The sequence below is a fragment of the Nycticebus coucang genome, chromosome 7, assembly GCF_027406575.1.
Source record: "Nycticebus coucang isolate mNycCou1 chromosome 7, mNycCou1.pri, whole genome shotgun sequence".
NCBI classification, from domain to species: domain Eukaryota; kingdom Metazoa; phylum Chordata; class Mammalia; order Primates; family Lorisidae; genus Nycticebus; species Nycticebus coucang.
The window spans coordinates 136,646,582-136,667,755 of record NC_069786.1 but is presented as its reverse complement, the minus strand read 5'-3'; the positions used below and the strand labels follow the sequence as shown (position 1 = coordinate 136,667,755).

Here is a 21,174-nt window from a genome sequence, read left to right as displayed (position 1 = left end):
CACAGGGCCCCTGAGATGCTCCAGGGAGGAGGTCATCCCTCCAGGCCTTTACTGTGGCTCCATCGGCACCTGCAAGGTCCCCCTGGGGACAGACCCAAGGCTCTCACTGCAGACTTGGGGGGATGGGGGACTGCTGGGCCAGGACTGGGGGCTCCAAGTAGGCCTGTATTCCGGCCTTGAGGGCAGCACACCTGGGGGCCCTGAGCCCTGCCTGCTGCCCAGTCAGCTGGCCCTGGGCCTGGTGGCGTGCTTGTTCTGATGTCTCCATCTCTTCTGTGTGTGTACGTGTGTGTCCCGGCTGCCTTGCCTTTAGCATTTCATTCGGAAGTGACACTAGGTACAGCTCCCCTTTCGCCCCCGCACCCGCTTGGTCTGTCCTCTTCTGCTTTCTTGATCGAGTTTCTTCTTCCTTGACGTCTGCCTGCTCTCTGCCCCATTCTCTGACAGCCCTCTGTTCCTACCCTCCTCCGGGTCTCTCCTTGGGGACATATCTGACAGTGGCCCCGTCCTGTCCCCCTGCTTCATTCCATGGCCCTGACTCCTGAGACCTGTGCCCTGCACCCCCAGACTGCGCCGTGCAGTAGACAGGGCAGTGCAGGCCCCCACAGGGCTGTGGCACCTCACTGGGCCTGGCCATGTTGGAGCTGGTGCTGCCATCCAGCTGTTCTGTGTCTCCGAGGTGTGTCTTTGTTAGGATGCTTGGATGGGAACCGGGCAGGGGGGTGAGGGCCCCACATCGTGGATTGAGGCAAATTCTCCATGTCAAATGTGACTAATACTCAAAATGAGCTTGAGGGGAATGTTGAGCAATCTGCTGTTCGGAAGGCTGGAAGCAAGAGCCATCACCTAACAGGACCCTGTTCTGACCCCAGGGGTGTCTGTGGAGGGCAGTGGGACCTCAGAATCTGGCCCCTGGGGAGGAGCTTGTGGGCCTCTGGCTCACACCCTGTTCACTGCTGGGCTAGAGGTTGGGCCAAAGAAGGCAGCCTATCTCCTGTGCGCCTGAAGGGGACCTTGCGGCAGCCCTGTTTCCACTCCAAGCATCCTCCCCAATGGGCCTTCCCCTGGCAGAGGGCGAGTCCGCTGATGGAGGCCTTGGGCTGTGAGGGCTTCACAAACCCAGGCGAGGCCCCTTCAGGTCTGAGGAGAGACAGGTGCCTCCTTACTCAGACAGAGCTGGGGCTCCCTGCCATGGCTCCCCCCTCCTCTTCCCCATTCTGTCCCACCCTCTCCTCCCTTCCTGTACCCTCTCCCTTCCTGCCCTCTGCTCCCCTTTCCTCTCAGCTTCAGTGGGGCTCTGTCTGCCCTGGAGCTCAGCCTGGTGGCAGCATCCTGGTGGCCCCTGCTCAATGTGGTCCCGAGTAAGGAGGAGCCTGTCCTTCCTGGTGCCACCGCCCAGGGTTCTGGCCTGTGGCTCCAGTGGCTCTCCCTGCGGGCTGTCCACGTCTGTCTGTCTGTCTGCATGTCCCTGTCTCCACTAAGAGAGCCTCTTTGCCATTTTCTTCTACCTTGGCTCTGCTTCCTTTCAGGACCTTTTACCAGTTCGAGGCTGCGTGGGACAGCTCCATGCACAACTCTCTCCTGCTGAACCGGGTCACCCCTTATCGAGAGAAAATCTACATGACCCTCTCTGCTTATATTGAGGCAAGATACCTATGCCTAGGGCACCCCACCCACACCAGCCTTCCTCCAAAGCTTGGGGTCCTTGTGAAGGGCAGTGAGGGTGCTTGTGAGTCCTGGACAGCCCCAGACAACCCCAGGTTCTTCTCCCAAGGATCTCTCTAGTCCTTCAGTTAAATCCATTGGTTTTAGTGGCTATGCTCACAGTCAACCCATTTGGCTATACTCAGTTGTAGATTTTATCCTGGGGATTAAAAGATGGCTGTAGCACTACCATGTATCAATGTTCAGAACAAAAGTGGTGGTGTCCCACCACACTCCCTTGTTCCCAGAGTCTGCAGGTCATGGAAGATGTGTAGGAGGCGGCTGGGAGCATGGGTGCTTCTTGCTGGGCATGGTAGTGATGGAAAAGGTGGTTTGGGGGGTGTGGGGTAGGATTACTGCCAGGCACATCGCCGCTCCTTAGAGCCTAATCATCCTGGCTGTGACATGGGGATGCTGTGACCATCTAATGGGGTGGTGGTGAGGTTGGGCTGAGGGGATGCTACCAGCCAGACTCTGCCCAACACATGCCTGAGACACACCAGCCATGCAGGGCAGAGTGACCACTAAGCTGCAGGAAGGCAGAGGAGTGAGCTGTTCAACAGTTGGCATGTTGTCCACCATGAACTCTCTGTGGCATATTAGAGTTAAAATGTGTGTGCATGGACAAGGCCTGGCTCAAACTTCACAGGTATTAGGTGGGGGAAGATATCGCCCCCAGGTGAGGCTGCCAAGGCCTGAGCAGGTGAAGCCCATGTTGGGGATCTGTCCCTTTGGTGGCCCAGGGAAGGCAGAGCTTCAGCTCTCTGTCTCCAGCAGAGTGTGGCTCAAGGCATGAGCAGATGCTCTCCTGTCAGAGCCTGGGGCCCGACCTAGGGCCCTGGGGAGGCTGTGGCTTCTGGTCAGTGCTGGGCCTGGTGCCCCCAGGAGAATGTTAGGAGGGGCCCAGGGTATTACAGGGTGTCCTTATGCTAAGCCCCTGGCCTGCCCATCATAGATGGAGAACTGCACCCAGCCAGCCGTCATCACTAAGGACTTCTGCATGGTCTTCTATTCCCGGGATGCCAAGCTGCCGGCCTCACGTTCCATCCGCAACCTGTTTGGCAGTGGGAGCCTGCGGGCCTCGGAGAGGTGAGCCCATCTTGGCTGGGGCTGCCTGGTCTTGCTGGGAGTAGTAATGACGGAAAAGTTGCCTTGGGGGCAGCAGAGGCTGTGAGCACCTGCTGAAGACATCAACACCATACTGGGGGCCGGAGGAAGCCTGGGCCAGCCTGCAGCGGGGGGTGGGGGGGTGGGCAGGCGGAGCAAGGGCCTCTTGTGGATGGTCTGGGGGCCATCCCTCAGACCGTGCACAAGATGGTCTGTGACTGGGAGGAGGAAGGTGCTTGAGGTGAGGACTCAGCATCCCAGAGGGCCCATCACATCATTCAGAGGCTTTAGTGATTGTGCGACACTGCTGGGTGGCAGGCCCTGTCACCGTAAGAGAGTTGCTGAGGGGCCCTTGGTGCCATCAGTACGCTGGGAACAGGAGGGCTTCTCTGTGAGGCTTTTGGTGCCTGGAGGGGCTGGAGGTGCCAGATGCTGGGTTTTAGAGACACATGTGCTCATGCTGCCTGTACCACCCCCAGGCCGGGACTCAGCTGGGCCCCATGGGGTCCTGGGCTCAGGCCGCAGTCCCCTGGGCACCTGAGTGAGGCTGCCCAACCTCCCTCTGCTTGGAGGCTGCAGAGCGTCTGGATGGGACTCTCTGAAGAGGGGCTAATGCCCCACACCCTAGGTTGCTGCCTAGATCGGCATGGGGTGGGACATGTGCCTTGTGCAGATTTTCAGTTTTTGACCGGGGCTGGGTTTGAACCCACCACCTCCAGCATATGGGGCCAGTGCCCTAGTCCTTTGAGCCATACGCACTGCCCGCTTGTGCAGATTTGATGGTGGCTTGAGGCAGCACCCAGGGTGCTCATGTGTCCCTGTTGTGGTGCCTGGTGCTGACGTGTCCTCCCTCTGCTCCCCACAGCAACCGTGTGACAGGCGTGTACGAGCTCAGCTTGTGCCACGTGGCTGACGCAGGCAGCCCAGGTAGGTGGCACCTGCCCTTTGGTGGGGCGGGGGCAGAGTCACATCATCCAAGCTGCATTTGGGGCTGCCTCATCTGCCAAACCAAGTGAGTGTTTGGGGTTTCTCAAGTAGCCCTCAAATGGAGGATGGAAGGTGAGAGTGTGTGTCCAGGCTGGGGCATTCTGGGAGAGAATCAGGCCTGCCAGATCACTTGGCCACCCAGGTCACCAACTTTCCCTGGCCTAGGTGTGGCTCTGTGGGCCCCGAAGACGGGGAAGCTGGCCTTTGCCCTGGAGGAGAGGGAGCAACTGGGCCTCTTTGTGGGTGGCATCACAGCAATCAGGGTTGGATGGGGATGGAGTGCCTATCACCTGTCCAGGGATGCAGCGTCGGCGCCGGCGGGTGCTGGACACATCTGTGGCCTACGTCCGGGGTGAGGAGAACCTGGCAGGCTGGAGGCCCCGGAGCGACAGCCTCATCCTGGACCACCAGTGGGAACTGGAGAAGCTGAGCCTGCTGCAAGAGGTGAGGGGGCCCAGGCAAGGCCCACATGGCCACAGCCACCACAGAATGAAAGCCGCTGAGGGGCCACAGTCAGGGAGTCACAGGCCACCTGCAGGACAGAGCATGTGACACTCACACTGCCCACAACAGGGCTTCACGCACATAACAAAAACAAAGCCCCTGGCTCGGCTCCTGTAGCTCAGTGGTTAGAGCGCCAGCCACGCATACCCAGACAGGCGGGTTCGAACCTGGCCCAGGCCTGCTAAACAACAACCACTGTAACAAAAATATAGCTGGGTGTCGTGGTGGGTACCTATAGTCCCAGCTACTTGGGAGGCTGAGGCAAGAGATGCTCTTAAGCCCAAGAGTTTGAGGTTGGTGTGACTTGTGACACCACGACTCTCTACCGAGGGCAATATATTGAGACGCTGTCTCAAAAAAAAAAAAAAGCCCTCATAGAACAGAAGGTGTGTTCTGGGCTTCACTAGAATAGTATCAGGCCTGCAGATGAGGAGGGGCCCCTGGGAAGTAATTTGCTCTGATTAGGGCAGGCCAATGCTCGACAGCTGCTGCTGACTGTTGAGCAGGGTTTGTGTATGGGAAGTGGGAAGGCGGAGACTGTGCTGACCCTTTGGCCTTTGCTAAAGCCACCAGCGCTGCAGAGCATGCCCCGAATGTTCATGTCCATCTGCTCACCCTGGGGCCTGCAGGCTACAGCCACGAGGCTGTGGACGGAGGGAGGTAGCTTGTTTTCTATCTGCAAAGGCTGCAGGACTTGGGTAGAGGCTCTGAGTGCTGTTAGCCCCATGGCCTTGGGGTCTGTTCTCTTGTTACATATACTGAGACCATCAGCCCCAGCCCAGGGGAGGCGTCGGCTCTCCTGCGTCTGCCCATAGGGTCCTGCTGCTCCATGGGGCTGGCCCAGCCCTCTCAGGGTGCAGCAGATGGAACTTTGTGCTCCTCTGAAGGTGGAGAAGACCAGGCACTACCTACTCCTGCGGGAGAAACTGGAGACCACCCAACGGCCGGTACCTGAAGCCCTGTCCCCGGCCTCTAGTGAGGACTCTGAGTCCCATGGCTCATCCAGCGCCTCCTCCCCACTCTCAGCTGAGGGCCGGCCATCACCCCTGGAGATACCCAACGAGAGGCAGCGGGAGCTGGCCGTCAAGGCAGGTTGAGCTGGTGGGCAGCCCAGCTTGCCCCTGACCCCCCAAAGGGCCTGCATCATTTCTGGGCAGTGCCAGTGACCCAGCATTGCCTGAGGTAGCTCCTGTCAGAGCTGCCAAGAACTGGGAGCAGGAGGGTCCCACTCCTCCTCCCACTTCACCCACACTGGGAGTTTGGTGCCTTTTCTAGGCTTCCTCCAAGCACCTTCCTGTCCCCTCTCACACACCTGCCCCCTAGGGCACTCACTACATCTGCCCGGAGGTGGTTTCTTGGCTGCACAGCTGTGGGCAGCACTGCCCAGAGGGCTCCCCAGCACGTTATCTGGGTGGGTTTGGGTGCTGCCTCCCTGACCAGTGGGCTTGGCCTCGACCTAGCATGCCTGGGAGAGGGGTGGGCAGAGGAGCCTCGCTGTGCTAGGACAGGGAGATGTCCCAGAAGCCTGGCTCCTGACCCCCACATTTATCTACAGTGCCTGCGCCTCCTCACACACACGTTCAACAGAGAGTACACCCACAGTCACGTCTGCGTCAGTGCCAGCGAGAGCAAGGTGGGTGGGAGGCACTGTCCAGACCGCCCTGTGGGGCTCAGCCCCCATGGGGAGTTACTCCCAGAGGGAAAGGCAATTTCACTAGGGACACATCTCTCTGTCCAGAGGAGACCACACAGCTAGTGATGGGCTTCTCTGGGGCTGTGGTAGGTAGGGGCATGGGTGGGAGGTCTGCCCAGGCCCTCATGGGCTCCCACTCTATTCCTGCCTTACCTAGTCTGGCCGGCCTTCCACCAGCTGCCTCTGTCTAAGACTGGTCGTGGCCTCCTCTGGCTGCTCTCAGCCCTGGAAGTTGATCCTCATCCTTTAGCCCCCAGAAGCTGCCTCTGCGTCGCATTTGGGCCCAGAGGTCCCACTCTAGCCATGGCCTTCCATGCCAGTCCCCATGGACACCCCTAGTACTGGCCTCACAGGGCATTGGTGACAGGTGGAGCAGTTCTGGGCAGCTCAGAGCTCCAGCCCAGCCCCTGATGAGACAGCAGGCCCACCTTCCTGGCCAGGGCAGATCCTGAAGTCCTGAGAGAGGCTGGCTAGGGAAGTGTGGGGCTGCAGTGGGCAGGAGGTCTTAAGGCAGCCTCTTAGTTGTGGCTGTGGGGCTGGGGGGTAAGGGTGCCCCAAACAGAAGGCAGAGTGTAAGTAGGGGTCCAGGACCCAGCCATTGCAAGGGGGCCCCACCAGGGAAAGGAGAATATTCTCCTTCCCTGTGTCCCCTGCAAAAGGCCTTCTCTCCTCCACAGCTCTCTGAGATGTCTGTCACCCTGCTGCGGGACCCGTCTATGTCCCCTCTAGGGGCAGCCACGCTCACCCCCTCCTCCACCTGCCCCTCTCTGGTCGAAGGGCGGTACGGTGCTGTTGACCTGAGGTGAGTATGCTGGGCTCCTGGAGAAGGTTCCGGCACAAACTGGCTATGACAGTGGCTGTGACTTAGGGCACAGAGTGGAGAAAGCAGGTGACAACACATGTAGGGAAGAGCCTTCAGAGGTGGGTCTGGTGTCCCTCTCCAGAGCACACCTGTCCCCGGCCCTCTCCGGGCCCCACCCTCAGGAGGAAGAAGGCCTCCTACCCTCTGGCCCACAAGTCACAGGTGCCTGGTGGGTGCCCACAGGCCCGCGTCTCCCTGTACTCCAACAGCGCCTGTAGACACTGTGTTCTTCAGTTTAATTGTGGAGACAGTGCTGCATCCGCTTCGAGGGGGAGTGGGGGAGGCAGAAGAGCCCCTGGGAGGAGCATGTGGACCCTGCACAGCTGGACACACCCCTCCCATCGGCCCCAGGTTGCTGGGGAGCCCTCCCTGCTGTGCCCAACACGTCTTAGAATAGGGCAGACGCTTGGCTGTCCTGGTGGGTAGACACTAGACCTGCAGCTATGGAAACAGGCGGGCGGACTCCAAAAGGCTGCCCCACAGAGTGGCTGTGAGGCATGAAGCCCAGCCGGGGCCTCCTGGAAAGATGCAGCAGCTTCTCACTGCTTCCCAGGAACCCCCAGCCCTGCTCCCGACCAGCCAGCCCGGAGCCTGAGCCACTGCCGGAGGCCGACTCCAAGAAGACTCCCTCCCCGGTCCGGTTGATGGAGGCTGACAAGGAGCCACAGCGCCTGCTGGTCCCCGACATCCAGGAGATCCGGGTTAGGTGTGTCGGGCCCTGCCCTGAACAGGAGCACTGCTAAAGCACCACCGGGCCAGCTCTGTGCCAGCGAGGGACAGGCAGGCCCTCTCTGACCTCCCCAGTATGAGAGAGGACTGGCACGCTGCCCCTGACTTGTGTACAGGAGGTGGCTCTGTGCTGGGGTCAGGCAACTCCCACGACTCACCTTCAGGGGACAGCCATATACTGGGGTCAGGCAGGCCCTATGGCAGACCCCTGTGCCAGGGCTGAGAATGAACACAAGGAAAGGGCAGTTCAGTGGGTCAGGGCCAGGTCCAGAACAGGTCCAGGCAGGGACCTAGTGGTCATGGGGCTTGGTGTGACAGCTCTAGGGCAACGTCAGCTTTTCTTAGGTTTCCATATGTTACTGCTGGGGAAACTGAGGCCCAGAGATGGTCTGTGGGGTTGGTGGCACTGGTCTCAGGTCTCCCAGGTTGGGGCTTTGCCAGCTGCCCTTTCTGGCCACAAGGCGGCGAGTGCTGTGGGCTGTCCAGGGTGGTGGACAGTGACACCCCTGTTGGCTGCCTGCTGACTGTGCGGTGTCTGCCCCCAGCCCCATTGTCTCTAAGAAGGGGTACCTGCACTTCCTGGAGCCTCACACGGCAGGCTGGGCCAGGCGCTTTGTGGTGGTGCGGCGCCCCTACGCCTACATGTACAATAGCGACAAGGACGCCGTGGAGCGCTTTGTGCTCAACCTGGCCACCGCACAGGTGGAGTACAGCGAGGACCAGCAGGCCATGCTCAAGGTGCGGCAAGCTCTGCCTCCTCTGTCCCGGGAGGCGGGCCTGGGGGACTCAGAGCCTCACAGATCTCCTGCCTTTGCTCCAGGGCCTCTCTGGCCTGCCCTCCCCCTAAGCCCCCACCATCCTAGGGACACTAGTGTCCGCAGACTGTTCTTCTGTGCCATGGCCAATGGCATAGTCGCCTCCTCCCTGGCTCCCCAAGGTGGGTGGAGGGAGCTGCAAGGAGCCCTCCTGCCTCTTTGCCTGGCTCCTCTTGAGGCTGGCTGTGGCCCTGGACTGGAGCCCAGACTCCCTCCAGCCGGCTGAGGGGAGAAGGTTCTTGCAGTCTGGAGGCAGCCATAGTGCCCACTAGAAGATTTTGATTTCCTCTGGTGGGGAGAGGCACGGTACCACCCACATCCACCACACCTGGGGCAGGGGCCTGAGAGGAGAAGCCAGGACCCTGAGGCTAGCAACTCAGCCAGGGTCCCAGGGGAGGGGTTCCAGCTGCAGAGGCTTCCAGAAAGGGAGTCACAGCCCTAGGGGGGTAGGGCCGGCTGAGAAGCCTTTCCCACTCCACGTCTGGTGTTGGGTCTTCTTTCTCATCTCGGAGGCTTTCCTGGTGGTGGCCTTCCCTGCCTGCTCAGGCCCAGTGCAGTGGGCAGGGGCCTGTGCTGCTGTCCTGGTGGCCTCGCGCCGTCTCACCTGCAGCCTCCTTTGTAGACACCCAACACATTCGCAGTGTGCACGGAGCACCGTGGCATCCTGCTACAGGCCAACAGTGACAAGGACATGCATGACTGGCTGTATGCCTTCAACCCCCTCCTGGCTGGGACCATACGGTACGTGGCCTTGGCTGCAGGGCCGCTGTGCTGGCAGAGTCCTGACGTCCTCCCGGGTGTTAATGCTTGGTCCTGTGTTATAGCTGCTCATGAAGTGATAAATCTCAAATGGACATTCCAAGTTTGTATTCGACCTGGGGGGGCCTTGACACAGGGAGACTCTGCACAGGCAGGCTTGGGGGGCCCCAGTCCTAGTCCTGGGATAAGAAACAGAGATTAATTACCTCCCTCTAGGTGGTGAGGGGACCAGAGGGGACACAGGCCATCTGTGGTGGGCCCCTCTCATGGCTGATTGTCCGTGGGGGGTAGGGTGGGGGCTTCGGCCCTGAGCATGCCTTTTTTCCTGATTCTCCACAGGTCTAAGCTGTCCCGAAGGAGGTCTGCCCAGATGAGGGTCTGAGCTGGATCCTCTGTCCCCTGGACAGCCAGCAAGCCCAGCCCCCTCCCTCGTCCCCTCCTCGTCCTGTCATCTGCCTCTCAGCCCTTCCCCACCAGACAGCTCACGGCCACGTCTCCCCACCGGGGACATCTGTGCTGGGCCCAGGGACCTGCACCACATGATCAGTTGTATTCCTCACAGAGGCTGTGTGAGGCGTCATTTCTTTCAAGATGTACGCTGGGTGGGGAGAGCTGAGAAACGCTGGGAAGGCCAGAGGGCACAGGTCATGGGGGTTATCGCTGCCGTTCTAATATTTTTTTAAGCATAGACAGAATATAATTAATTAATTAATATACATTAGTTAGTGACATTGAAACGGTCCACTAAGAAATTAACTGTAAGACCATGTTCTATTTATAAGTATTTATTTCTAATGGCTCCACATAGACTTGTAAGATTTGGAGGGAACCCTCTCCCTGCCCCGTTTATACCCTTATACGTCCCCCAAGCCTGTTGGCATAGACAGAGCAGAGCAGCTGCCTTTGAAGACCATGGTGAGGGAGTGAGTGACTGGCTGGCACACAGGGTACACCTGCCCAGGCCCTCGGCCTCCCCAGTTGCAGGGTAAGGCCCTGGTCCTGGGGCATGGGGGTCCGAGCAGATGGGAGATGGTGTGAGTTATGTCTGGGAGGAGGTGGAATCTAGGTCTCTCCAGGGAAGCCACCTGAGATGTGGCTCTCAGAGCAATTCCCACAGCTTCTCCCTGCACTCTGAGGCCTGTCCTGGGCAGGGACTGGAGGGAGAAGGGTCAGGACCCCACCTGGACAGTGCAGGCTCATATACTATCAGGGCAGATGACTCTGTTTAGGAACAGGGATGGCAGGGATGGTCGGAATTCAGGGTGACAGACTGGGTGCTGAGGGGGTCAGGGTATGACCTCTCAGCTTTGGTGAGAAATGGAGTAAGCTCAGGGTAGCTCCTGGGAGAAATCCTGTGGCTAATATGTTTCTCACAAAGACACTCTTCTCTTGGTTCCAAGGGGACAGAGTTTCTGTGAGTCCCAGTGAGAAAATTCTGGGTGAGTGGGGGTGTGTCCTGGTCAGGCAAGTTAGGGCAGCCAGTGAGTGGGTGATTTTCCTCAAGAAGCTCTTTCCTTCCACATCTGGAGGCATCTCCTCTCCTGTTCAGTTGTGTCCCCTCCGCAGACCTCCATGACTGCTGGGGGAGGTGGCATCAAGCTGAGAATCTGGTCGTAGGTCTGGTCTGGAGCCCCATTTGGTCTCTGTAGCTCAAAGAAAAACAGTAACCAAGTAACAAAACCATCTCCCACCATAGCCCAGAAGAGCAGGTGATGTTCTGGGTCTGGTTCTGAGACCCCCACCTGTGCTGGGAAGACCTGTGTAGCACTGATGTGACAGCTGGGCTCCAGGAGCTGGGGTGAGTGTCCTCAGTTCACGCCAAGTGGGAAGGTTCCAATGTAAGGGGGCTTTCTTTGTGAAAGTTGCTCAGGCCCTTTACTTTCACCTCAGACAGTGGCATGAAGGACAAGCAGGCTGGAGCCCCTGCTGGCCTCAGTGTCTTACCTGCCGGCCAGGATAAGCCTGGCTGGAAGTTGAGGCTGAGCTTGCCATTTTATACCTGGGCTCAGGTGTGGTGTGTCAGAGGCCACCTTTGCCCATGGCCGCCCTTGTCCCTTGGAGTTGGAAGGATGGTCCTCGTGGAGGACCAGTAGGTGAGAGGCAGTTCTGGGAAACCACACCTGTGAAGTGCAGGATGCACAGCTTTCTGTGTAGGTTTCCCAGGTAGGGATTCACACCTTAAATGGAAATTAAATCTTGCCCATAACCAGGGGGCCTGCTTCCCCAACAGATGACCTTGGGGTGTGGCTGAGACACAGAGTTTCAGTGACACAGCAGTGTCTTGGACAAGCACCTGCTGTGGTGGTCAAGACTGCCTCTGGGCAGGGAAGACAGGTGGGATGGAGTCGTTCTAAGATGTGTGGGACCTGAGAGGAGGCAGAGTAGGTGCAGGCCCAGCCACAGCCCATCAGGTCAGCCAGCCTGAGCTGTGGCCTTAGAAGGGTCTGAGGCCTCCTACCAAGCCATAGGAGTCTGAGGCCAGCCAGCCTGCAGGGCACCTGTGGCTTGTGGGGGGCTGAGGGAAGGGGCCTAGGAGTCACTCTAAATTCAGAAGCCTCCACTGCCATGGAGGCTTCTGGTGCCAGGGTGGGTGACCACAATCCCCTCTCCCCATGGGCCTGCTCTTGCAGGGAGGTCCCAAGTCAGTGTCCAGAATCCAAAGTTGGTAGTGACAGAAACCTGTCAGTGAGTCAGGAGACCTGGTTTCTTTAAATGCCCCCTGCTCCAAATTATCATTCTTTAAATGCCCCCTGCGTATCATATTAACTGAGGATAATTCATCGAACTCACTGGGACACGGTGTCAGATCTGCGATGCTGAGGGCTGGTCTGGAGGCTGCTCACTCCTGGGGTGCAGGCAGCAGTGTCATGCCCAGCTGTGGCTGCCATTCCCACTAAGTGCAGAAGGGAAGAACATTTGGAAAGCCATCTCTCTCCAACAGTTTTGTTTTAATGCTTGATGCTGCCCAGGCGGTGGTCGTCCTGCAGAGGACGAGCTGCTTCCACTGTGGCCCCCAAGAAGGGGATGGTGGCTCCAGGCAGGCCCATTCTCCAGCTCTGGTGAGACCCAGTGGGTGCTTGGGGGTGGTCAGTTGCAGGCCCCCACTCAGAATAGTCGCTCAGGAGATGCCCGAGTTGGGCTTACACCGTGCAGGCGCTCGCGCAAGTGCACCCTCCAGGACGGCTGCAGTGACATGGCCTTCCCCATGAGTCCTGGCCCTGGTTTTCAGGGACCTCAGAGTCTCTGGAAGCAGCTAATGTTTCAGGTATGTGCCGTGTTGCAGCGCTGGTCCCTTGCCAGCTTCAGCTGGTGGGGAGACCCCAGAAGGCATGCTCCCTTACCCCTGGGACTGCACTGTCCCCCAAAGGATAGCAGCTGTGGCCAGCCTGAGTTTCTTCCAGGACCTGTGTCCCTGTAGCTAGCCTGTCCCCCGGGTCCCCCTGTGGCTTGGAGGCGGCATCCGTGGCTTGTACATATGTGACTGCTGTGGCAACCCCAGACCCTGTGTTGTGACCACCATCCCCACATGGCGACCCAGCCCCTGATGTCTCACACCGGAGTGTTAGCTATAGGTGCCTGTGTGTTTGTGTGCATTTACAGCTCTGTCCAATTAAGAAATAAACGTGCTCTTACGCAGTTCATGCCTGCGGGCTCAGTGGTGGCTTCATTTGTGCCTCTGGTCTGATGGGTGGGACTGAGGTGTGGCCACACGTGCATCACTTGGCACATGGAGGGACAGTGCTCTGCTCCCCAGTGCCGAGGGCGGCTCTCGGAGTGGGAGGTGGCTGGAGTGCCCTGGGGATGAGTGGTGCAGGGTGCTGGCCCTGGAGCACCCCTCTGCTCTTGAAGGGACTGTTCCCTGCAGAGCCCCAGCCTATGGGGACTGTACCTGGCCCCGAATAACAGGCCATTGCTTGGGGGCCCCGGCCTTGCCCAAGGCCGTGATGGGAGTTTGGGGGCCACTGTAGCAGGCCACTGACAGCTGATGGAAAAATAGGTTGATAGCCCATACACTTGGGGAGCTCTAGGCAGGGCCTCTAGTCCTCAGGAGCCCCCAGGCCACCTCTAGGACATCCAGGAACAGGGTGTGACCTGCTCTGGTGGCAAAGGCCCTCGGAGGGCCTGCAAGGTAGACCCTGCTAGCTAGGACATGGCTTCAGGGCCACATGTGGTGCCACCCTCTGGCTACAGGTGGAGCTGCAGCAGCCCCTGCACCTGCTGTGGGGGTGGGGTGGGTTCCTCAGACCAGAGCGCAGGCCTAGGTGGGGGTCCCGGGACGCACACCTGCCAGGTCCAGGTAGTGTGTAAAAGGAAGAGGGAAGGCAGCAGGGCTGATCTGCCTCTGCATCCCGAGCTGTGGGCACTACTGCCTGGGGGTCTTCTGGCCTGGATTTACTTGGGTTTAGCCAGCCAGTGGGGTCACCCAGAGGGATGAGTCTAGCTGGATGCTGTCCAGGTGCTCCCATGGCCAGGGTTCAGCAGACATGTGGTGCCTCAGGACAGCCACACTGTGGCTTGCGCCAGACCCAGGCTGGGAAGCCCACTTGAAGATCAAGGACAGGTTGGGTGGGATGGACCAGGGCCAGAGAGAGGGCTCTGGAACCACCTCAGGGTCAGGGTCTCAGTTCCAGCACCTACTGCTCAGGGAGCTGCCCCAGTCACCGGCCACAGGTCCAGACTCCTGCTCACAGCTAACACCCAGTGGCCTGCCCTAGGTCAGCTGCATGAGGGCGTCAAGAGGGGCAGGAAGCTGGGGACAGAAAGAAGCCAGGTGCATCCCAGGCTACCTCTCCCTAAGGGCGGGGTTGGGGATGTCCCTGGCTGCTTCCTCAGGACCTGCCTGGACAGGGATGGACTCTGTCCCCAAGGCTGGGGATCCCCAGGATCTTTTGCCTTCTGTGTGTCCTAGGGACCGTGAAAGCTTTGGAGTAGACTCCAACAGCCACAAAAGGATCCCCTCTAATGCAGGGGTAGCAGTGGCCACCAGCTAAGTGAGTCTGTCCCTGAGTTAGCTATACAGCCAGCCCCTGTTGGCTGGGAGCAGAGACCCCACACAGCAGAAGGGGCTGATGGATCCCAGCCCGACAACCACTGGCCAGATGCTTCAAGGAGGCACCCACTTCGATGGGAAGACCAGACCAGCCAGGGGGCTGCAGCCAGGGAGGGGCCAGGCCCTGCCCAGGGGACAGAAGTGGTCCCAGGCTCTGGGGTCTGACCACTGGAGCCCAGCACCACATACCACACCTTAGCTCACACTCCTGGTTCTGCTCCCTGGTCCCCAGTGCCTTCTGGAAGGAAAGAGCCTTGTCTTCTGCAGGGACCCAAAAGCCAGGTGGAGCACACAGGTGACAGTTTTCTCCTTAAAACTGGAATGTAAGCTCACTTTTACATTTTATCATTTTCATGTATTATGCTAAAAAAAAAAACAAAAAAACCCTTATACTGCACTTAAGCTTTTTGAAAATGCTAACTCATTTATTCCTGCTCACAACCCCTGAGGAAGTTAGTAGCCTTCTTCCTGGTCACTGACCTCTGGCTTGATTTATTTCTCACTCTTTATTTTAAAAAGAATTATAAGTAATATGAATTCATCATAGGGAAATTAGAAAATTCAGTGAATAAAAGTGGGGTTTTACTCTTTATTTTGCTTTTCTTATAAATAAGCATACATTTTCAATAAAAGCAGCTTATGTATATATAACCTTTACTTTTTCCTCAAAAATAAATAATGCATTTTGTCAACCAATATGAATATAAAGCACTTTAAAGCCTTTGTAATATATCACATGAACATATCATAACGTTAATTTTCAACTTTTCAGTGCAGTACCCAATAGTGCCACACACCCTTACACACAGAACTGTGCCTTTATTCCTAGCTGGAATTGCTGTGTAGAAGTTTCTGTCTGTACACACAGCAATACATGTGTCCACCACATGGCTTCTGAGACCCAGTGCCAGCCTGTACCCAGACATCTGCAGCAGAGTTTCTAGCCTTCTCTAGTTGACGGGTAATATATTTATATTTCTATTTTCATTTATTAGTGTTTCTGAATTTTTTTCATGTCTGAATATTTTTATTTCTTTTGTGAGTTGCCTCTTGTTGTGTTTTCTTCTCAAAGTCATTTCCATGTGTACTAACGATCTCATTCCTTTGTTGTATTTTTTAATTTCTTTAATTTTAAAATTTATCTTTCAGTTTTGGTTACTTTTATTTGGCCTTAATGTGTTTTAACAGTCGAGGATGCCAGTCTTTTTTCAGGATTTCAAACCTTGAGCAGAGTGAAGAAAAGAGCTGGCACAGCAGATGGTGAGTGCTCGTCTCAAAAGGTCCGAGGCAAGGCTGGTCCTCAGATGGCACCTGGGAACTTGGTACTGACCTGCCCCTAAAGCATGATGAGGGCTCACTGTACCCAGACCCTGCAAATAATGGAGTTCATATCGAGCTCTCCTGAGAGTCCGGGTAGGGCACGCCCCGAGACTGGCCTCCACACAAACCCTCGGGCACTGTCTAGTAAGATTTCCTGGGAGACAGCTCTTCACACAGGTTCTCACACATGGTTGCTCAAAATGAAGCACTTCCTTTGTGACTGCAGGGAGAGAAGACTTGAAAGCCTGTGGCTGGTTTCCTTTCAGACCCCACACATGTACCTGTCCCACCTTTTCCGAGAGTAGATTTTGTGTTATGTCCTTCCACTACAGCAGATCTCAGCCATGAGCACAGCTCGTGCTGGGGCCTGTGTGTTCTTCTGCTCTGCAGCTGGAGGTCGGCATGAGGACCTATGACACCGGGACATCCTTAGAAATTCCTTTTCCATTACTCCGTCCATTTGTTTATTTATAACAATAATTTCATTTATAGATTTAAATTATTAATTTATCTGGCATATGTTTTGGTACACACAGGGCAAAGCAAAGCAGTGTGACTGGCCTATATATTTTACTTTCTTTCAAATGCTGTCAGCAACATTTATTGAAAAAGCCATCCTTTCCCATGAGTGGAGGTGTCACTTTTATTGCACACAAAATAAGCTACATGTAGTGGATCTATTTCTAAACTCTCTTCTCAGCTTCACTTACCTCTCTCCTTCCACCTGTCTGGGCCACTTTTTCAGTCCCTACAAACTACAGGGTGTGCTGACCTGTCATTGGTATCTCCTGCCTTCTCCTTCTCCAAAGTCATATTGGCTAATTTTGCTCACTGACATTTTCCAAATGAACTTTACATACATGCTTTCAGAGTATCAGCAATTTACACTAAAAATGTTATAAGTATTTTGTGAATTAAACAACAAACTCTTAAATAACCAATGAGTTAAAGAAAAAAAACCACAAGAGAAATCAGAAGATATCTTGAATGAAAATGAAAACATAAATACTAATATTTGTGGGAAGCAGCTACATCAATGCTTAAAGGGACTTTAGTGCACCAAGTGCTTATATTAGAAAAGAAAAAAAGTATCAAGTTAGTGAGGCAATCATCTGCCTTACAAAAGTAAAAAAAGAGAAAAATTTGACCTCAAGCAAGCAAAAGAAATTAAACAAGAGCAGAAGTTAATAAAATTAAAAACAGGATAAAACAAAAGAGAAAAATTAATGATTTTTCTTATTCTTTGAAATGACTAATAAATTGATAACCCCTCAACTGAAATAATCGAGAAAAAAATCATATAAATTAGCAATGTGAGAATAAAAGAGGGAACAAAACAATTACAGATTCCACAGATAATAAAAGAATAATAAGGGAATAATACCAAAAAATTATATCCATAAACTTGACACTTTAAGTAAAATGAACAAATTCCTTAGAAGATGCAAAGTATAAAAGCTCATTCAAGAAGAGATAAACTGAATTGTTTTATGTCTATTAAAGAAAATGACTTTGTAGTTTAAAGACTTCAATAATAATATAATAACCCTCCAAGCACATATGGCTGCAGTAGTCAGTTCTACCAAGCACTCGAGGAAGAAATAATGTTAATTCTACACAAACTCTTCCAGAAAATAAAGAAGGTGTATAAACTCAACTCATTTTTGGAGGTAAGCATTACCCTGATACCAAAACCAGACAAGACATTACAGAAAAATGAAACTACAGACCAGTGTCTTACACCGGCATAGAGACAAATACCCTCAGTAACATTTTACCACATTTATCTAATAATATGAAAAAAGATTCACCACGACCAAGCTGAGCTTATCCTGGGAATGTCACGGTTCCAAAACAAATGTAATCCACCACATTGACAAACTAATAAAAGCTGTATTATCATCTCTGTAGATGCAGAAAAAGTATTTGATAAAACCCAACATTCAGGTGGTGCCTGTGGCTCACGGAGTAGGGCGCCGGCCCCATGTGCCAGAGGTGGTGGGTTCAAATCCAGCCCCAGCCAAAAAACTGCAAAAAATAAAAAATAATTAAAAAACCCTACCATTCATTGCTAATCAACTCTTGGAATAAAGATAAATTCCTTAACCGGATAAGGGTGGCTGGAAGGAAGCTTGACATACCTAATGGCAGGAGAAAAAATGCTTAACCCTGAACATGGAGACAAGACAGGAAGTCCTGTCATCACATTCAGCGTCGGACTGGGGGTCTCCACCCGACAAGGCAAGATAAAGAACAGAACTGTCTGGAACCAGCTACAAACCAGTCTCTAGCCCTGGCCGCCCGCCGTCCTCGCAGCCAAGGCGCGGAGCGGCTCTGGCCGGGGCCCTCGGGCGCGACGGCTGGACTCGGACCCCTGGCCGGGCTGCAACGGGTCCCCGAGCTCGGACAGGGAGCAGCTGCCGAGACGCGAAGAAGCAGATGTCGGCAGGAGCCACCTGAGGCCTGGAGTCCCTGGGGAGGGCCGGGCGCTCCGCAGGCCCCAACGCTGCCGCCCAGCGACCCGAGCCTCCAGAGGACACGGCGGCCGGCCCTGGGGTCACACGGAGCCGGGAGCTGGTGGATCCTGGGGCACCCGCGTGACTCCACAGCTGTACATTCCGGATGGGCTGCTCCGGGAGAGCGGACAGAGGCGACCACCCAGACCTGGCCGGCCCTTCCCCTGGGCCGCGCTGCTGAGCCCGGTGAGCCGCTCCCCCGGGGCGTCCCCATCGCGGGCTCCTGCTCCCCCGGGGCCTGCCCCGCTGCCCGGAGGGCCGCTTGCCCAGTGGTCCCGTGAGGGCCGGACAAGCCTGAGCCGAGGGACAGCGACTCGGACCATCGCGCTGCGGCACGGGCCTGGTCGGGGACTGATGTTTGGGGATCTGGGGACGCACCCACACTCCAGATCTCGGACCCCCGTCTCAGCTGCATTGCTGGGAGGCCAGGGGGGTGGGGGGATTTGTGATTAGAGGGTTGGCTACTGTGCTGCCAGCTGGGGGCAGGCCTGTGACCCCTGCTGAGACAGACGCGGGTCCACCTCGGTACAGCCAGCACAGCTCCCCGCCGGCCCCCGCGGCCGTGAGGAGCCGCCTGCCGCACCCGCCACCCACCCGCTGCGTCGCCGGCTTCTCCCGACGGGCTAGAGCGGTCGCGGGACCCAAAGCAATGCTAGCGCGTTCCTTCCGGCGAGCGCCACCTCCTGACAGGGAGGCCAATTTTGGTCGTCCATTAGCATCCTCCACTCCTGCAGGCTGTGGCCGAGCACACCTTGGCTCACAAGCATCACTGAGGTTAAACTGGGGTGCTGTTTTCTAAACAAAAGAAAATCCAAAAATAACAAGCAAAAGCTGCTCAGGATGAGAAGGAATCAACAAAAGATCTCCGAATACGCGAAAAGTCAGAGTGAAAGGACACTCCCAAAAGAAAACAGTAACTCCTTACCAATGGAAACGAACCAAAACAATATCGAAATGACCGCAAATTTCAAATTCCTGTGGAGCGCGGTGACTTACGCCTGCAATCCCAGCACTCTGAGTGAGGCAGGAGGATACTTGAGCTCAGGAGTCGGAGACCAGCTTGAGCAACAGTGAGACCACGTCTCTACTAAAAATAGAAAAATCAGCCCAGCGTTGTGGCAGGTGCCAGTAGTCTCAGCTATTTGGATGCTGAGGACAGAGGATCACCTGAGCGCAAGGAGTTTGAGGCTGCTGTGAGGTAGCCTGAGGCAAGGCCACTCTAGCTGGGCAACACGGTAAGACTCTATCTGAAAATAAATAAATAAATGAAAGAATTTTGACTAACGATGGAAAGGAAGCATGACAAAATACAAAAGAAAATAGGCCAGGTGCGATGGCCCACGCCTGTAATCCCTGGGAGTCTGAGGAGGGCGGATCGCCTGAGCTCACGAGCTCAAGACCAGCTCCAAGCTAGAGCGAGACCCCGAGCGTTGTGGCAGGTGCCTGTAGTCCCAGGTACTTGGGGCTGAGGCAAGCGGATGGCTTAAGCCCAAGAGTCTAAGGTTGCTGTGAGCTATGGCTCAAAAAAAAAAAAAAAAAAACAAGAAAAAATAGAAACCCAACACAAAACAATGCAGGAAATGAAAGAAAAGTTTACTAGAGAGATCAGATTATTAGAAAAATTAGGCTGAGCTATTGGAAATTTAAAAAATGTTCGTCAAGGAAATACAAACACAGTGGAAAGCCTTAAGAATAGGCAAGATCAGGTAGAAGAAAGAATCTCAGAGCTACTCAAGACGTGGTATTGGGGAAACTGGATAGCCACAGGAGAAGACTGAAATAAGATCCGCACCTCCCACCACTCACAAAAATTAATTTACAGTGGATAACAGACTGGAACCTAAGGCATGAACGTATAAGAATTCTAGGAGAGAATGTTAGAAAAACTCTTACAGACATTGGCCTAGGCAAAGAATTTATGAAGAAGACCCCAAAGGCAATTGTAGCAACAATAAAAATTAACAAATGGGACCTGCTTAAATTAAAAAGCTTCTGCACAGCCAAGGAAACAATCAATAGAGAGGACAGACAACCTACAGAGTGGGAGAAGATATTTTCATGCTATAAATCCAGCAAAGGACTAATAACCAGAATCTACAAAGAACTCAAGCAAAGCTGCAAGAAACATGAACAGAAGCTTTTCAAAAGAAGTGATCAAGGAATACAGCAGCGTCTCAGGACACAAAATCGATACTCACAAATCAGTAGCTTTTATATATACCAACAATAGTCAAGCTGAAAAAATAGTCAAGGACTCTATTCCTTTTACAGTAGTGCCAAAGAAGATGCAATATTGGGAATTTACCTAAAAAGGAACGTGAAAGTTCTCTATAAAGAGAACTATGAAACTCTGAGAAAAGAAATAGCTGAAGATGTTAACAAATAGAAAGACATACCATGCTCATGGCTGGGAAGAACAACATTGTTAAGATGTCCATACTATCCAAAGCAATATACAATTTTAATGCAATCCCTATTAAAGCACCACTGTCATACTTTAAAGATCTTGAAAAAATAATACTTCGTTTTATATGAAATCATAAAAAACCTTGAATAGCCAAGACATTACTCAGAAATAAAAACAAATCAGGAGGAATCATGCTACCAGACTGCAGATTATACGATAAATCAATAGTGATCAAAACAGCATGCTACTGGCACAAAAACAGAGAGGTAGATGTATGGAACAGAATAGAGAACCAAGAGAGGACCCAGACAGTTATCATCATTTGATCTTTGATAACCCTATCAAAAATATAAATTGGGGGAAAGATTCCCTATTTAACAAATGGTGGTGGTGAACTGGATGGCGACTTGTAGAAGACTGAACTGGACCCACACCTTTCACCATTAACAAAAATCGATTCTCACTGGCTAAAAGATTTAAACTTGAGACATGAAACTATAAAGATACTTAGAGAAAGTGCAAGAGAAACACTTGAAGAAATTGGCCTAGGAGAATACTTTATTAGGAGGACCCCCTGGGCAATTGAAGCAACACCAAAAATATATTACTGGGATCTGATCAAACTAAAAAGCTTCTGCACAGCCAAGAACACAGTAAGTAAAGCAAGCTGACATCCTACAGAATGGGAGAAGATATTTGCAGGTTATGTTTTTGACAAAGG

The 21,174-nt window shown here is 54.2% G+C and overlaps 1 protein-coding gene across 24 annotated transcripts in view; it reads left to right on the top strand.

Annotated features, from left to right (window-relative positions):
• KIF1A (kinesin family member 1A) overlaps positions 1 to 10,181 on the top strand; it is a 91,234-nt gene extending 81,053 nt beyond the window's left edge. For 12 of the 24 annotated variants that reach the window (XR_008381176.1, XR_008381178.1, XR_008381174.1 and 9 more), the window contains 8 exons: positions 314 to 337; positions 1,530 to 1,644; positions 2,660 to 2,793; positions 3,677 to 3,738; positions 4,097 to 4,242; positions 5,190 to 5,403; positions 5,858 to 5,935; positions 6,673 to 6,722. Coding sequence is in view for 1 of the 24 variants with exons in the window: in XM_053597056.1 (XP_053453031.1) it covers positions 1,530 to 1,644; positions 2,660 to 2,793; positions 3,677 to 3,738; positions 4,097 to 4,242; positions 5,190 to 5,390; positions 5,858 to 5,935; positions 6,673 to 6,797; positions 7,411 to 7,563; positions 8,132 to 8,324; positions 9,024 to 9,142; positions 9,500 to 9,542 (1,369 nt within the window). In the remaining 23 variants the exon portion in view is untranslated. Of the gene's footprint in view, positions 1 to 313; positions 338 to 1,529; positions 1,645 to 2,659; positions 2,794 to 3,676; positions 3,739 to 4,096; positions 4,243 to 5,189; positions 5,404 to 5,857; positions 5,936 to 6,672; positions 6,798 to 7,410; positions 7,564 to 8,131; positions 8,325 to 9,023; positions 9,143 to 9,499 lie in introns of those variants that run through there. The other 12 variants (XR_008381177.1, XR_008381179.1, XR_008381183.1 and 9 more) reach the window with 2 other exon arrangements.
• The last annotated feature ends 10,993 nt before the right edge of the window (positions 10,182 to 21,174 follow it).